The 18,232-nt window shown below is 35.2% G+C and overlaps 1 protein-coding gene and 1 pseudogene across 8 annotated transcripts in view; one reads left to right on the top strand and one right to left on the bottom strand.

The window, feature by feature from the left end:
- ADK (adenosine kinase) overlaps window positions 1–18,232 on the top strand; it is a 502,280-nt gene that overhangs the window by 174,480 nt on the left and 309,568 nt on the right. For 6 of the 7 annotated variants that reach the window (XR_013824278.1, XR_013824279.1, XM_079900202.1 and 3 more), the window contains exon 4: window positions 415–493. Coding sequence is in view for 4 of the 7 variants with exons in the window: in XM_079900202.1 (XP_079756328.1) it covers window positions 415–493 (79 nt within the window). In the remaining 3 variants the exon portion in view is untranslated. Of the gene's footprint in view, window positions 1–414; window positions 494–18,232 lie in introns of those variants that run through there. The other variant, XM_079900200.1, reaches the window with a different exon arrangement.
- On the bottom strand, window positions 14,125–15,038 carry LOC307175398 (proteolipid protein 2-like; annotated as a pseudogene). Its single transcript has one exon. The product of its transcript is annotated as a proteolipid protein 2-like (transcript).

Raw genomic sequence — 18,232 nt, 5'->3', positions numbered from 1 at the left:
CCAATTCTTTAAGTTATAAAGTAATAGCCTTTATGATATCTAAAACTTTTAGAACTTATTAGAATATACATTTGTAAGGATTTTAGAGTTCAGTACTTAATATAGGAAGATATGCATTGCTTATAAATAATAATTTATAAAGTTATTTTTATCTTCTGTTTAGTTTAATGGCTAATTATGGTCAGCCTATATATTTTAAACTCTTATAGTTGTACACTTGTGGAAAAAATTTCTTAAGTATGGAAATTTAGCAAAGTTGTTTTTTATACAACATTTTAATTCATTTATTCAACATAATTATGTAGTTCAAAAAGTTTCACTAAATGTGATTTAACGAACTTCTAATCAGAAAAATTTGCATTGTGACAACTGACAAATGCTAACTTACTTTTTTCTACTGTGATTTCCTTTTAGGTTTGATGAACTTGTAAAAAAATTCAAAGTTGAATATCATGCTGGTGGCTCTACCCAGAATTCAATTAAAGTGGCCCAGGTTGGTTAATTATTTTAAAGGTGATAAAGAAATGGATTCAGAATGATTCTAGACTTTTGGTCATTGTGCATAATAATTCCAATCTATATTTGTTGCTATAGAATATTTCTGTTGGTTTTGAATGTTTATTATTCATTTCTTCTTAATTTCCTGTGGAATCCTTTGATTATTATTTTATATTTCATGTTATTGATTTGTAGAAATTCTGCATATTTTATAGATAGTATTCTTTTTTATTCTATAAATTCGAAATATTCCTTATTTGTCATTTGTACTTTAACTCTGCTTATCATGTCTTTTACTTTTCCAAAGTTCTTAGTTTTTTTAAATATAGTTAAACTTTATGGCTTCTGCATTTCATATAATACTTAGAATGGAATTCTTACAACAAGATACTATAAGTTTTCTTGTTGTATATATAAATACATATATACCTATATATCTACATAGTTGTATGTATGTATGTATAAATTTATGTATCTGTGTCTATATCTATATACGTCTTCCAGAGGGTAATTGGATAAACTCATTTTGACGTATACTCTACAAGTTACCAGCGTGACCTAATTTTAAGTGGGAGCGTTAGTGTTCTATTTAAAGTTCCAATTATGAAGGACATGAAAAAGCTTTACAAACTTCTGGTTCTTGCCTCTACGATTTGTAAACTAGCTCAAAATCCCACTAACTGCAGTCAAAGGTCAACTCTGATGGACTCAGGTCATTTTGATTTTTTTATTGATTAATGCTTTCCCTTTGAATTGTAATTATGGGCCAGAGAAGTGGAAAATTGACAAACAAAGGTTGAACAATTTCTGGTTTTTTAAACTAACTTTTATTAGATTTAGACTTACACTGTATAATTATCCTGCATACTTCCAAAGCTCAAATTTAATCATAGTATTAAAATATTGTAGGTTGTAAAATATTGTGTGTAGTGGCCTGAGGAGATGAGGTCTTTGTATTTGTCAGCTGATTTTGTTTGTTTGTTTGTTTAAAATTCCGGTGGTCACTTTGTGAGCTCAGGTTAATGGAAAGAAGACAGTTTACTTCTGTATTAGTTTTCTCAGGCTGCCGTAACAAAATACCACTGACTGGTTAGCTTCAACAACAGAAATTTATTTTATTACAGTTTTGGAGGCTGATGCCATCTAAGATGAAGGTGCTGTCAGGTTTGGTTTCTCGTGAGGCCTCCTTCCTGGCTTGTAGATGGCTGCCTTCTCACTATGTCTTCATGTGGAGGTGGGGTAGTAGGGGGAGCGTTCGGTTCTCCAGGAACCAAATCAACTGTATCTTAGTCTTGGATTTTCCAGCCTCCAAAAAAATTTTTTTTGTTGTTCAAGCCATGCAGTCTATAATATTTTGTTATGGCAGCCTGGGCGGACTAAGACAAGTTATATACCCAAAATAATTGAAAGCAGGGTGTGGAAGACATACATGTAAACCCATGTTCATAGCAGCATTATATTCACAATAGCTAAAATGTGGAAGCAACCCAAATGTCCTTCAGTGAATGAATGGATAAACAAAATGTGATATATGCACACAATGGTATATTTTTCAACCTTAAAAAATAAGGAAATTCTACCACATACTACAATATGGGTGAATCTTGAGCATATATACTAAGTGAAATAACCCAGTCACAGAAGGACTAATGATGATGATTCCAGTTATATGAGGTACCTAGGTTAGTCAAATTCATAGAGATGGGAAGTAGAATGGTGGTTGCCAGGAGTTGTGGGAGGGGGAAATGAAGAGTTACTGCTTAATGGGAATAGCGTTTCAGTTTTACAAGATGAAAAGAGTTGTAGAGATAAATAGTGGTGATCGTTGTACAACAATGCAAATGTACTGTATGCTTTAAAATGATTAAAAAGGTAAATTTTGTATATACCTGTTTTACTACATTTAAAAAATAAATCGAAAATAGATTCTAGGAATGCTTCAAAAGGGAGTGATATCAACTTGATTCAAGTTACAAATTTCATTTGTTTATTCAATAATCAGTGAGGCGACATAACAAGTCAAAAGCATGGGCTTGCTCTTGGGGCCATGGGAGTCCATTAGAACTGGGTTTGAGTTCAAGCTTTGTCACTTTATTGGCTATGAAAGCATGAGCAACTTTTATGGGCCTTTCACCTGTAAATGGAGGTTAATGCTTATTGCAGGTGGAAGTTGTAAGGATTTATGAGATAATGAATGTTTTAAAAAATTATGCTTCTTTTTGTTTTAATTAATTTATTTATTTATTAATTTTTTTTGGCGGTGTTGGTCTTTGTTGCTGCGCACAGGCTTTCTCCAGTGGCAGTGCACGGGCTTTCTCTAGTTGCGGTGAGCGGGGGCTACTCTTCATTGCAGTGTGCAGGCTTCTCATTGCAGTGGCTTCTCTTGTTGCAGAGCACGGGGTCTAGGCATACGGGCTTCAGTAGTTGTGGCACGTGGGTTCAGCAATTGTGGCTTGCGGGCTCTAGAGTGCCGGCTCAGCAGTTGTGGCGCACGGGCTTAGTTGCTCCTTGGCATGTGGGATCTTCCCCGACCAGGGCTCGAACTCGTGTCCCCTGCATTGGCAGGCAAACTCTTAACCACTGCACCACCAGGGAAGTCCCTATCCTACTTTTCAAAAGAAAGTTTGGAAAGTTTGGAAAGGGCTTTTTTCCCCCCCATTTTTCTGAATTTTCTTCATCTTAACAGAATGTAAATTTACCCATTCATGGACAGAACAACCAGTTTTTTGGCTCTTATTCACATAAAAATACTTATTTCAATCTAGTCTTCAGTTGAACATCTTGTTTGGGTTTTTAGTTCCTCTACTATTTTGAGAGGGCTTTTCTTTTACATCTGATTGATGATTCAACTACATAATTGCCCAGTTATAATTTATGACTCGGGTAACCACAGAGTTTTGAAAAACATTCCTTTAGAAGTACTTTTCTTTAGAAGGAGAATTCTTCAGATTTTCCTTGGCAGTCATTAATAGGAAGAACTGATTCCTTTGTACATAAAGCAGATATTTGTTGGGCATCTGCTATGTGCTAGTCATTGTGCTAGGTAGTAGCTGGTAACATAAGCTATGTCATCTAAATTTTAAGTAAAATGTGATAAAATATTTAGAGCCTTAAGTGAACAATCTTGATATAATCTTGCTTGAATCTATTGTGGTGAATGAACGAGGTTGAGCTTTACGCTGTTTAAGAAGTCTATCCAGGGACAGCCCATCCGGGAAGGTTCTGGTTTTTGTTTTCTGTTAATGCACTTGATTGGTTGATTTTGGGGTTTTGTCTTCTTTTCTTATTCATTTATGTTCTCCTTCACCTCTGAGAACAACTGGATTACAGTCTTCCATTTTCTCTATCACTCTAGGTTACTGAAAAAGCAAATACTGCACAACAAATACCAGTTCAGTGTGGCTACACTAACTGAATGTATGCTAGGTGCTGTGAACTGTAGATCTAAAATTAGGGCCAAGAATAAGAGTAAGAATTCAGTCATCATCAAAGTATTCATAAACCATTTTTTTTACGATTTTTAAAATTTTTTGATGTGGACCATTTTTAAAGTTGTTACTGAATTTGTTACAATATTGCTTCTGTTTTATGTTTTGGTTTATTGGGTGCAAGGCATGTGGGATCCTAGCTCCCAGACCAGGGATTGAACCTGCACCCCCTGCATTGGAAGGCAAACTCTTAACTGTTGGACCGCCAGGGAAGTCCCCATAAACCATTTAATTCTATATGTTTTTCGTTAGCATATGCCACCTGTAATACGTGTTTTTTGTTACAGGTATTTTGAAAATAGTTCAGTTCTTCTGTAAAGACAAGAATAATAACAAGGTAGATGAAATTCATAGATAGTAACCTGGTAGGTTTTAAGACTGAGGCAAAACTCATAGGATATTTTAAGTATAGATAGTAAATAAACAAGTAGCTTGGGAAACAGGCAAAGTTGATACAATTTGTTAAATATAAATAGCAAGTAAGTTTGTTACCTGTAAGACTGCTAAAGACAGAATAAAGAAAACCTGTGTTGTAACAAACAAGAGTATTACTGATACACAGAAAGAGATGGAAAGACCATATTATGATCATATACCACTAGGCTCACTTCTCCAAAGATCACTCATTAGTGAAACTTACTATGTTATCATTCTAACCCCCACATGCATATAACCCAGGAAAAGCAAATAAAGCCATGACTGTTCAGGCTCTTTTCCAAAGTGTTCCTGATTTTTAATATCTCCCAGGGACTCCTGTCTGTAGGCCCCCTTGCTCAAACTGTGGCCCTGTTCTCATAATGATACCATCATCATCAGGGAAGGCAGATGAGGTGAAAAGCAGATGATGTTTGAACATTCAGGCAGTGTGGTCCTTATACTTGTTTGCACCCTGTGTGTTAACTTACTCCAACTCTCTCCCTTGCTTCTTGTGTGTTTTAAATGGATACATCTGTGTTAAGCATCTTAAATTTGGTTGGTAGGCCCTTTCCGTTCTGTGTCCTCTGGGATAGTTTGCTTACTTGGAGTCTACCAGGGCTTTAAGATAATTTCCCCATATCACACCAGGTTTAGATCGATTTTTCTTTGTTCGGTAGTTTAACAACAATAACTCTCATGGTAGCTATGGAAAAATATGCTGAAACATTGAAAGAGAATGTTACTTGGCAAAAATCATCACCTCTATAAAAGAAGAACTGGAAGTCATATGAAGAGTAAAGGTTAACATTGACAATGTAGAGCTCATTCTGTCAGATCTTACCAACAATCATACTTTGATATATCAAGTGATGTGACAAATCATGTCAACAAGAAAATGTTCCCATTAGCTCTTAGATAATTTAATTTGTTAAAACATGTTTTTGAAGATTTTAATGAAACCACAAGCAACATAAAGCAGTATTGTTGATATCATGTCCAAATATAATTTCTAGACTTTTCTCATCTACATATTTGACAGACAGTGCAAATTTAAATTTTGACAAATTCTATTCAGTATAAACTTATTAATGAAAATATTTTATCTTCTAAATATCCTGTACACCTTGTATACAACACTGCTAAAAAAAAGGGATGTGATATGCTTACCTATGATATTGATGCTTTCATAGTGAACATTTTTGGTCACTTTTCAGTTTTTTAAAAAAGTACAGATGCACTTAATGTGATTTTTGACTTAAAAAAAATGGAAGGAGATAGCCTCCTTGGACATGTGCCTAAAAGATGGCTATAATTGTTGCTGGACCTAGAAAATATGTCCTGCACTATAATATTTTTAGAATGTGAGACAAGAAGAATGTCGTTATCTAATGTGGCAATACATTGAAGATGAGAATGCAGAGAAAGATTACAGTAAAACAAAAATTTATATGCCATTTCTCCAAAAGTGTTTGATGATATTTGAAGAGGCCATAAGGAGGCTAGGAAAAACTCATACAACAAACAAATGATTCATTTTTGTGTAATATGACTGCTTTATATCTCAAGAGGGGGGAAAGTTTACTATAGAAGGGCAGCCAACTTAAATAGGGCTTTCTCAATGTCTTTACTAAAACTGTAAGTTACTTGGACTCCAACTTTGATAACAGAAATTGCAATCACCATTGTGGTTTGGAGTATTTTGAAATAATGTTCATTTTAGGCATGGATAGTATATGTAATGAATCTGTAAATGCAAAGGACATGATTGAATAAGCAGTTGGAATACCAGAACAAGAATTTAGATAGATTCAAGGTAGATGAATATTTTGTAGAGCTAGAAACTAATTCTTGTATATCTAAATGCCTGCTATTGCTAGTAAATAAAATCCTAAGTATTCCATGCTCAAATGCTTTTGTTGAAAGAATGTTTAGCTTGATGTCATCATGTTGGACTGACACCAAGAATGTGGAGATAACAGCAGAACCATAAGTCAAAGTGAAATTTACTTTTAACTATATTCAGTTTTACCACACATTAAAGAAGGTATCCTATGGTTTTAATCAGTTCAAAGAAGTATTATTGGAAAGGAAACACACAGAGTTAAAATATTCTTTTATTTCATGGGACAAAAAGGAACACGTCATTGTTATTTTTTTCTAAATTTTGGTAACATCTGTTTAATCCAACTGTACTTACTCTTCTTTTTAAAAATCTTATATTTATGTACGTTAAGAACATACAATATGGCCTGTAGAAATTTAAATATGTAAAAAGAGTTTTAAAAAGTTAAAATAAGTTGCTATATTTATTTAAACAAAAGAAATGATTGTTATGTTTTCCCATACATACACTGTTTAGTTAGTCCTTCTTTTAATTATTACTAATTGCCACTTGTTAATTATTCATATTGTTTCATTTAAATAATAGCACTTATGTAACAGAAAAGGAAATAATACAGAATAGTATATAATTTCAGTTAAGCACTGAAATAATAACCATGGACTGGGTGGCTTAAACAAGAGAAACTAATTTTCTCACAGATCAAGGAAGCTTAGAAGTCTAAGATCAAGGTGTTGGCTACTATGGTTTCTTCAGGGTCCCTTCTTCTCTTGCTGCTTCTTCAAATATTTGTTCTTCTGTGCATACACTTCGTGTCTCTGTGTATGTTCCTATTAATTCTTATAAAGACACCAGTTAGATTGGATTAGGGCCTAACATAAATGCCTCATTTTAACTTAATGACTCCTTTAAAGCCCCAATCTCCAAATATAGTTGCATTCTGAAATCTTGGAGGTTAGGGCTTCAACATACGAGTTTTGGGAGGACACAGTTAGTCCATGACAAGTACTCATTTGTTTATATTTTTAAATTTTTGGTAGTATACCATTTTGATTCCCATCTTATTTACTTTTTTGTATGTGTTTTAGTTATTTTCTTGGTTAATTTGGGGATTACAATTAACATTCTAAATTTATAACAACCTAGTTTGAATAGTACCAACTGAGTTTCAGTGGCATAAACACTGTGCCCCTTTATATCTCCATCCTCCACCTTTATATTGTTGTTGTTTCTGATTATATCTTTATACATTGTGTGCTCGTTAACACAGATTTATAATTATTGTATAATTCATTTTACCTTTTAAATCCTCTAGGAATAAAAGAGGAGTTGCAGACCAAAAGTGTGGTAATACTGGCTTTTTTTTTTTTTTGCCTTAGAATTCTTCATTAATTTTCTTCTTCAGGCACTACTTGGCCATTTTAAAGGCACATCAAGTTTCTTTTTAATGTCTTTATTGGAGTATAATTGCTTTACAATGGTGTGTTAGTTTCTGCTTTATAACAAAGTGAATCAGCTATACATACACATATGTCCCCATATCTCTTCCCTCTTGTGTCTCCCTCCCTCCCACCCTCCCTATCCCACCCCTCTAGGTGGTCACAAAGCACCGAGCTGATCTCCCTGTGCTATGCAGCTGCTTCCCACTAGCTAGCTATTTTACGTTTGGTAGTGTATATATGTCCATGCCACTCTCTCACTTTGTCACAGCCTACCCTTCCCCCTCCCTGTATCCTCAAGTCCATTCTCCAGTAGGTCTGTGTCTTTATTCCCATTTTGCCCCTAGGTTCTTCATGACCTTTTTTATTTTTAGATTCCATATATATGTGTTAGCATACAGTATTTGTTTTTCTCTTTCTGACTTACTTCACTCTCTTCAGCCACTATGGAGAACAGTGTGAAGGTTCCTTAAAAAACTAAAAATAGAACTACCATACAACCCAGCAATCCCACTACTGGGCGTATACCCTGAGAAAACCATAATTCGTAAAGAGTCATGTACCAAAATGTTCATTGCAGCTCTGTTTACAATAGCCAGGACATGGAAGCAACCTAAGTGTCCATCAACAGATGAATGGGTAAAGAAGATATGGCACATATATACAATACTGCTTTTTTCTGACTCGTATTTTTCAGAAGCCTCATGACCAGCTACCTGTGGTATTCCTATATTGTTTTAAGTTATATAAGTTCACTATTAAGTTTCCTGCAAATTGATTTACTGATCTTTCTAATGTTCTATACCTGTTAAAAATTAGTCATTTTTGCATATGTTCTGGGCAGCTAATCAAATATTTTAAGTGCCTTCTCAGTCTTTGTTACCTGAAGTATAAGTAGATCATCGTTGGAATCAATTATTTCTTCTTCCTCTCCTCCCCCAAAGTGTTGAGGCTATATGGATTTTTATGATTTGCTATTCAATAATAAAAAGTAAACATTTTCTTATTACTTTAGTAACTGCCATTTTTTTCTAAATAAAGTATATTTTTCTCATTTAAAGCAAAGATCTTAGGGATAAAATAGTATTCATTCTTTGCTGTAATTGAAATCATTTATTAAAAACTACTAAATGTGTATATGTTCCTTGCCAAATAGCCCTCTCTCCTCCATTTTTCTTCAGGAAGTAAAATATGTTCCTAATTACAAATTTTCTTCCTTAATCATTTATATAAATCCATCAGTAATAGATTTGATTCTTTTCTTCACATAAGTATTAAACGTTTCTCTTGGTCACTTGAATTCTTATATCCTTACTTCTAATTCCTCACTGGTTCTCTCATTATTGACTTTTCAATCTTTCTTTTTGTCACCCTTCTCACAGTTAGATAAGCCTCTATGTTTAACTTCTAGTGAAATTTTAAGCAAGCTTTTGTTTTGTTTTTAATGGAATTTTGAGAAAACTGTCTTGTGCCAGTATTTTTATGTTTTATACAGGATAGCTGCTGGGGTGTATGGAGGGGGGAGAGGTGCTTTAATTGTTTTTTTCCTACAAACATCAAGTAATGAATCAGTTTTCAGAATTGTGTTTTAAAGTTTTCCCAAACTCTTTGTATATTGAATACCTAAAAACATTTTTTATAAAGTTTATACAATTATGTTTGAATGAATAGAAACATGTTCAACGCAGAATTGTAAAGTTGATATTTTAAGAACCATGTAGCATTTCCAATTAAGTCATAGTATTTAGAAATTAAAATTGAGAACCTCATATTTTCTTTTGTAGACCTTTTTTTTTAAAAAAAATAGTTAATCTATGTGGCTTTCCTGTATGAATAAATATTATTCTGATTATCTCTTTTTATGACCTATTTCACCTGAAAAAACTATATAGAGATTAAAAGGCATTTTAGTAGATATATCTCGGAATCTGGGAACAGTGCAGACTGCTTAGATCTAAAGAGAAGAAACGACATTGGAGTGATCAAAGAGAATTCTCCCTTCTAATGCCTTACACCTGGAGCAGTTGCAGAACTGTCAATAGCACAACTACATTTATAAATATCAGAGCAGGATGTGGCAGACGGTGGGTGATACAACACAGAGTCTTGTCAAACCTTTATGTCACTAAAAAGGAGGTTCCTTTTAGTGCCAATTTTAAGATTAATGAATAATTTTAAATAACTTAGGTCTTACAAAGTAAAATTGACTATTAAAATTGTGAATTTCTCCTTGCAATTGAAAAATTTAAGTATGAATTAACACCTCCCTTCTTTGGTAATCTTTTTCTTTGTTGAATAAGACTGTGAGAGATTTTAGTAGCTAAACTAAGGTGAAGAAAGTAGTGTTTTGTTTTCCTGAAGGATATTTTTAATGTGTTTGTGACATCCTTCTATGTTAAATCAGATTCAATGTAAAGCAAAACCTATATTTTCTCTCTTCCTTTCTATCTCCCCCTCCTCTTTTCTCTTTCCGTCATCTTTTCTTTCTGCTTTTTGTCCTTTAAGCCTTATTTTATGTCTTGTGTTAAGGGATTCTTTTGCCACTGTTAGTAAAACATGCTTTTAGTTTTGTCTCAGTAGTTAAGGTGTGCTCTGAGGTTGTTTAGTATAAATCTACACCTACACATCATAAACTATCCACTTTATGAAAGAAAGCATACCTTTTACACTTATGAACCTTAATGTGGTACATTGTCTTGCAGTATGACATTAAACATGGGTACAGTTTGAGATTGTATCTCTCCTGCCTAAGAGCAAAGCAACAAGTGCTTCAGTAAGGAAAACCACAAGTTGCAGGATCTCCTTTCATTCAGGGGATAAAATTCTTGCCTTGATTCCATTCCTTTTCATTCTATTTTGTAATTAGGTTTCAGGAACTTTTAAAAATAAATGTCTTGTTAATTAATATATTTATTTGAACTGAAAAATAAAGTCAGATCTTTTCTGGGAGAGAAAAATGTCTCATTTGTTTGGTTGGTTGGGCAATGAATATGGTGTTTGCCATTTAAATTAAATAGTGGTACTGTCAACTGCCATGTTTTTAAAGACAAGCTTTTCTAGAGTATTTCTGTTTTCTTTGGTACTTTTGGCAACAAGATACTTGAGAAAGTAAAAAACAAAATAGTATAAATTTTAGCTTAGCACAGCGTAGTGGCTTAGGGAATGTGCTGTGCAATAAGCAAAGCTGGGCAAGTACAAACTTGGGCAAGTCACCTAACCTTTTTTTTAATATAATATGTTTTATTTATTTATTATTTATATTTTATTTGTTTTATTTATTTTTTAAAATTTATTTTTGGCTACGTTGGGTCTACGTTGCTAAGCTCAGGCTTTCTCTAGTTGCGACGAGCCAGGGCTGCTCTTCGTTGTGGTGTGCTTCTCATTGCAGTGGCTTCTCCTGTTGCAGAGCACAGGCTCTAGGCACGTGGGCTTCAGTAGTTGTAGCATGCGGGCTCAGTAGTTGCGGCACGTGGGCCCTAGAGCGTGCGGGCTTTGGTAGTTGTGGTGCATGTGCTCAGTAGTTGTGGCACACAGCCTCAGTAGTTGTGGCGCACGGGTTAGTTGCTCTGCGACATGTGGGATCTTCCCGGACCAGGGGTCAAACCCCTGTCCCCTGAATTGGCAGGCGGATTCTTAACCACTGCACTACCAGGGCAGTCCCAAATCACCTAACCTTTTCAAGTTTCAGTTTCCTCTTCTGTAAAATGGGAATAATGATAGTACTTTTATAGGCTAACATTCTTAAAAGGGAAAATGGGACTCTCAAATATGCAATGAACACGTCAACAATTTTATTTAACTCTAATTAGTGTACAGGTAAGATATTGCAATTTATTTAAAGGGGAATTCAAAGACTGGAGGTATGTGTGGTCCATGAAATCAATTTACAAATATTACAAAACTGACTTTGGTGGGGTGGTGGATTTCATTTGTGTCTCTACAGGGCAGATTTTATTTTCTGATTTTTTTTAATAGGCAGTAATTATTGCTATAAGTAATATACAATTTACAAACTCATGAAATAGCTCAAAGGTATATGCTTCATGATAGGGAAGAATAATTCTAATCCTTGTATTTTCACAGATTTTATTAAGAATAGTTGTTGAGTTGGTAACATAATTGTTTTCCCTTTTTAGCCTATTGCTATAATTTATTATTTTAATATTTTTCCTTTTATTAGTTTTGTATTCATTAAAATATAAGCATCATGAGGGCAGGCACTTTGTTTTGTTCCCTGCTGTGTGTCCTCAACATCTCCAATAATCTCTGTGACTTGGAAGACTTTCAGTGAACATATTTTGAGTGATTGAAGTGATTAATAGATACAACCCTATATGACAAAGTTGTATTTTTCTTTACTGCTCGATTCTCTGGTTTGTATTAATTTTATTTAGTTTTTTGACAGGGCAAAAGCATAATTTCTGTACAAGCATAGGTATTTATTTTAATCTAATTATTGAATTTTTTCTTTTAATGTCATGCGTTGGTATATTTTGACAGCGATATAAACAAAGTTTATAATGAAGAGTATTACCATTGGAGGCAAAGATCTGGATTCTAGACCTGGTTCTTCTCTGAGTGGCCGTCAACTCTTTGAGCAGTAGTTTCTTCACAAGTAAAATGAGATGATAAAACACTATAACCTTGTAGTTTATTAAGAGAATTAAATGTGATAATACACATAAATTACCTAGGAAGGTTCATGGCACATAGTTAATGATCAAAAAAGCTTAGCTGTGCTGTTAAACTATTATTTTAGTTGGGTTTGATTTTTGGTGTGTTATTTCATGGAGTTGTAAAAGTTTATATTTATTCTGTAAAAGCAGTCATTTCAATAGTGTCCTAAAAATCTGTGCTTACATATACAGTTAGTTATGTAACTGTCTCTGATTTGAAGGACTCACACGTGTAATGTAATACAGTGGTGATTTGTCACATAAATAATAGATATGATAAAGTAAAATGTGGGACCCTAATGAATACCCTTTTATAAGTTGGTATTCAAGATGTTTACATTCTTTTCAGTACATGCTCTCATAAGATATTCACCATACTGAATAAAATAACATTGTGATTGTTACTTGGAACAATGAACAATTTAGCTAACTTCTGAAGCTTAAATCAAAGGTTTGAATTTTGCTTAACAATACATTTTGAGCTATATAAATAAGGAATTTTAAAGCATTTGATAATCATTTAAGGTTCCCCATTAAGCCCTGAATTTAGTTGATAATATCCAAGACAAAGCATATAGGAAAATAATGTTTTTTTTTTTAAATTTTAAGTTGAGTATTATTGCAAAATGTTCTTGATTCCACTGGAAGAAATTCAAATTATGTAAAAGAAAATGTTTCAGACAGTTTTTATTGTAGCAGTACTTTATGAATAGGCTCTTGAATATAGCAGCTTATTGATAAAAATTTTGAATTTGTAAATGAATCAGACATCTGTCTTAAATCTTATGAAATTGCTCTTCATTCTTCATAGATATAGTCTGCATATTGTAGTTCACTATCAACTTCTGGAATCTATAATAATGAATTGTCAAGTTGAGAATCTGTGATATTACTTTCCAGGTTCTACTAATTTGCCTGCTAGTCATCTTTAACTGTAAGAAAGTGAGCCAAAAGCTGGCTTCCTAGGTACTATCCTGTTACTCTGTCCTGTACATTGCTGCGTATAGGTGACCAAATACTGAGAACCCCCATTCCCCACTTCTTGTCTTTTGTTTTCCCCCTCAGAGGCATTGTTGCCATCCATTAAGAGCCAGTAACTTCCTATTTTCTAAGTTTATTTCTGTACCAGTCAATATTCTTATTCCATCTTTGGCATTTTCAGGAGCATGTATTCACATTGATTTATAAAGTTATTTAAGTATATACCTGTTTAATATTTGTATTATTAGGAAATGAAAGGCCTGATCTTCTGTTAATGAAATTTGAAATAAGTGCAAGGTAAATAGGATGAGGTATATTTTCTCTTTTTGAAATTAAACTATGTGTATGTAAAGATAGATATGTATGCATGTATACACAGAGTTTGTGAGGTAAAATGAAGAATTGACCTAAGGAACCTTATCTCATTCTACTGTCCTACCTGGATCCCTCCCATGTAAAGCGTTTAGAATCCAGTATGCAGTGATACAATGCCTGGCCTCATTTTCATAGACCTTACTTGGTAGTAATTGTGGTCCATCCCATCATGACAGCTATAATTTCCTTCTTTCACAAAGTCTCTACATGAAAATTAACGGCTATGCAGTGAGCTTTTCAAATAAGGGAGAAGAAGATTGGATGGATAGGTGGAAGTTAGCTGACCATTGAGAAGCTCTGTTCTTGGTAGGCGTAGCAGGTTGATTGCATGTGGTGTCTAGTTAAATTGAAGAACTTTGCCGTTTACTGTTTGTGTATTTAGAAGTGATTTAACAACATGTAACAGAAAACTGAAAATTTTGAGGATTTAAAAATTTGAGATCTGGCAGAATAAGAAACTTAGAGAGGTTTGTTTTTTTTTCCCCCTAATAATCTGCTTATTATTTATTTATTCCTCCACAGAGCCCCCTTCCCCCCTCCCCCCCCACACACATGGACACTGAGGAGGTTGTTTGGAATGGGTTACAACCTGGGGCCTGGAGTCTTGAAATCTGAGGCACCTTCTTCCGTCATTTTGTGGCTTAGGTGGGGGTATTGTCCAGGCAGAACTGGTGTCTCCGTTTGGATACTGCAGAAGGAAGGGGAACCTAGGCACACCCATAAAGGTGGCCATACCCAGAGGAGTTGATTGGCAGGCTGGAAGACAAATTTTCTCGATAAAGGCACTTTTACCTCAGTTGTGGGCTGGGAGGAATTATTTCGATGGCGGTGTTATTTGCAGGTTGCTGAGAGAAATGAAGGGAGTTCACCTACATTGGGCCATCTGCAGGGTCAGTAGGGGCTGCTGTATGTCTTTGCTGCCGCAAGGGGAAGGTAATGTAGGCATCATAGCCAAAGAGTAATGTAGGAATTAGGCCCAGTACCCCTGCAATGATTTTGGAGTGGTTTCCTCTCTCACCAAGCACAACAATGGAGGTGATCAGATGGCGGATGACCGCTACGAGGGTTCAGAAGAAATCACTCCAAGGCCAGTTGATGATCTGTATCTTGGTGTGCAGGTCACACATGTAGACGACAAAGAGAGCAGCAAAGACCATCTCTGTCACCGACAAGGAGGAGTATCCTGATGTTGAGGCACCGAAGCAGATCAGAATCACCAGGCACAATATAATTTCAGCAAACAGGAGAATTCCCTGTCGGGGGCGTGAGAAGTTGGAGCAGGCGGCCCAGCAGCCGGGGCCGAGAGGCGCTCAGAATCCACCATGGCGTGGACCGGAGTCCTGAGAGGCGCAGAGGATCTGCTTGCTTGTGGGTTTGAGGACGGTGCACACCCAGACATCTTGCCCGCTGTCTGATCGGGAAGGGGGCCCTTGGGCGAAGGGAGAGGTTTGATTTTATGAAAGCAATACCAGTTATAGTCCTTTATGAAGATAGCATACAATTTATGCAAATATAATAATTAAATAATATGTTTCATTAGATAGATCAGATTACTTTCAGTTATGTTCAGAATAGTAATTATTCATATTTATGGACCACTAGGGATTTGTGCTTTATGTAACAGTTGTCACCTTCTCTCTCTTTTTTTTTAAATAAATTTATTTTTGGCTGCGTTGGGTCTTTGTTGCTTTGCACAGGCTTTCTCTAGTTGTGGCGCGCAGGTTTCTCATTGCGGTGGCTTTTCGTTGCGGAGCATGGGCTCTAGGCGCACGGGCTTCAGTAGTTGTGGCACACGGGCTGAGTACTTGTGGCTTGGGGGTTCTAGAGCGCAGCCTCAGTAGTTGTGGCACACGGGCTTAGTTGCTCCACAGCATGTGGGATCTTCCCTGATCAGGGCTCGAACCTGTGTCCTCTGCATTAGCAGGCGGATGCTTAACCACTGCGCCACCAGGGAATTCCCGTCACCTTCTCTTGTATTAAAAATTGAATGAAATGTTCATCAGGTAGACTAATACAACTCACATAGGAAAGTAATATTTGAACCATGTGATTTATCTAAAAATACTGGAGAACTAAAAAGTAATATCTCTGTGAAGCATTCATATAAATGTGTCATTTGTCTGAAATAGTGAAAGTCTAAGTATATAGAGCAGTACTTTAAATTATTTAGAGTAGGTCATTTTCCCTTCCCCAAACTTATAGCTTTAATCCTACCCTGAGGAAAATTATACTAAATGTGAAAGATTGTAGTCAGTAATAACGTAGTCAGTGTTGCATTTTTTTTAAAGCAGGGACTATCAATTCTTAATCATCTCCTTTAGGCCCCTGTGGGATGAAGGTTAATTTTATAGCATCAGAGACTACAAGTAATGTACATTGCTGGGGACATGTACAAAGCTGACTTGATAGGGCTTGTACTTTTGGAGTGACTGTATAGTAGGTGGAAGTAGCAAGCTCAGCCTTTGGGCTCTTCTATGTGTAATCAAACCTTTCATGTAGGAAGTTGTGGCAGGTTGATACTTCCCCCTTATACCCCCTTATTTGTAGGGTTTCTTAACATTTTTTAAATGGTTTTAATTGTTAAACTTAGAACACATTTTAGAAAATTGAAATGTAAAGAAAGAAAAAATGACAGTAACCTCTTTTTTATTTTCCAGTTGTATGTGAGTCAGTGTGTGTTTACATAGTTCTACAATTAGAGAACTTGGGGAGAAAACAGTTTCCTTTGTTTTTTTTAAGTAAATTCAGTTTGTGTCATGTAGTTTTACAGAGCCACCAAACCACAATCTTAGGGAAAATAATGTAAAAAGATTATTCCAAATGAAGGAAAATGGGCAAAGAACAGTATATTTCTTGAATGTGGTGCTTAGTTCTGGGAACCATATATTTAGAATACATGACAAACTTCTCATTGTAGATGACGTTGGGCAGTTTTCCTATAGCTTCCTGTGCCTCCGTTTGCTCATTTGTACACTGTAAAATGCACACTGTACACTTGGGGTTGTGAGGGTGAAATGTAAAATAAAAAATGGAAGAGTATGTACTACTAGGTAAGGTGCTGGCACATGAAATCGTTATCATGGATGTTATTAAACTTCAGTATCATCATCATCATTAAAGATTATGTGATTTAATTTCTCAGTGTTTTCACAACATATTTATATGAATAGGTGGTACTCATTGATATATTGCACTGTTGAGAGCCATTTTCAAAATAGTCCTTTAGTTATACATTTATCAAATTGCTGCTCTGCTTACTGTGACTTCTCAGAAGTATAGTGTTATGGGTGGGATGTTACATAGAAATGTAGGGATTGAAGTGTTGTCATTTCATAAAAGTTAAATCTCTCAGTACTCTCTCTCATCCTTTTGGTTAATGATAAAAGTTTGTTGGGAATTCCCTGGTGGTCCAGTCGTTAGGACTCGGTGCTTTCACTGCTGAGGTCCTGGGTTCAATGCCTGGTTGCGGAACTAAGATCCCACAAAGCCGTGTGATGCAGCCAAAAAAAAAAAGTTTGTCTTCCACAGAACTAAATGCATCTTTTAATTTAATTTTCTAATGTTACTCTATTTGTATTTACCAAAATGCAATATGCATGTTTTGGTTTTTAAAGTATCTCTCTCAAGTTCTTTGACATTCTTTCATTTAAAAGGTAGAGCCTAATTTCCCTGTTGTTGAATATGCCCAGACTTAGTAACTTGCTTTTAACAAATTAGAATGTGTTAGAGTTGTGTGTGGCATTGATGATGTGCATTGATGTGTGGCATTGATGATGGGCTGTTTCTGAGGCTAGGTATTGTTGCTTCCACATTGTTTTCTTTTGGATGCCCATAAAAAGAAAGTCAACTGCTGTGTCATGAGGACGCTCAGTCATCCTACGGAGAGGCCCTCATGACAACGAACTAAAGTTTTTTACCACCAATGAGCACCAACATGCTAGCCATGTGCAGGAGCCAGCCCCAATCACCATAACCTAATGAGATACCCTGAGACACAACTCCTTTGCTAAAACACTCCCAAATTCCTGACCCATAAAAAAAGCTATATAAAGTTATGTTTCTTATTTTAACTCACTGTGTTTGGCAGCAACAAATAACTAAGAGGCACAAAGTCCAAAATTTTAAAAGGTCAAGAGTATGTAGGGAAAAGTAGATTTTCCTCCTGTGCCCATACTCTGCTCACCCAGTTTACATAGTTAGATGTGATTCCTGTAACGAGTTTCTTGTGTTCTTCAAGAAATATTTTATTTCTTTACAGCTATGTGCGTATCTATTAATGTGTATTTTCTGCATATGTTATACTGTATACACAGTTTTGTATTTTCATTTTTTTTTCTTAATAGTATATCTTGGAGATTGTTCCATACCAGTATGAAATAGATATGGCTGATTCTTTTTAATGGCTATAATGGTCCATTCTATGATAGTATTATAATTTTTTTTAATAAATAAATTTATTTATTTATTTTTGGCCGCATTGGGTCTTCGTTGCTGTGTGTGGGCTTTCTCTAGTTGTGG

The sequence above is a fragment of the Stenella coeruleoalba genome (genome assembly GCF_951394435.1).
Source record: "Stenella coeruleoalba genome assembly, chromosome: 16".
NCBI classification, from domain to species: Eukaryota; Metazoa; Chordata; class Mammalia; order Artiodactyla; family Delphinidae; genus Stenella; species Stenella coeruleoalba.
The sequence above is the reverse complement of the archived record's forward strand: the minus strand, read 5'-3'. Positions and strand labels throughout refer to the sequence as shown.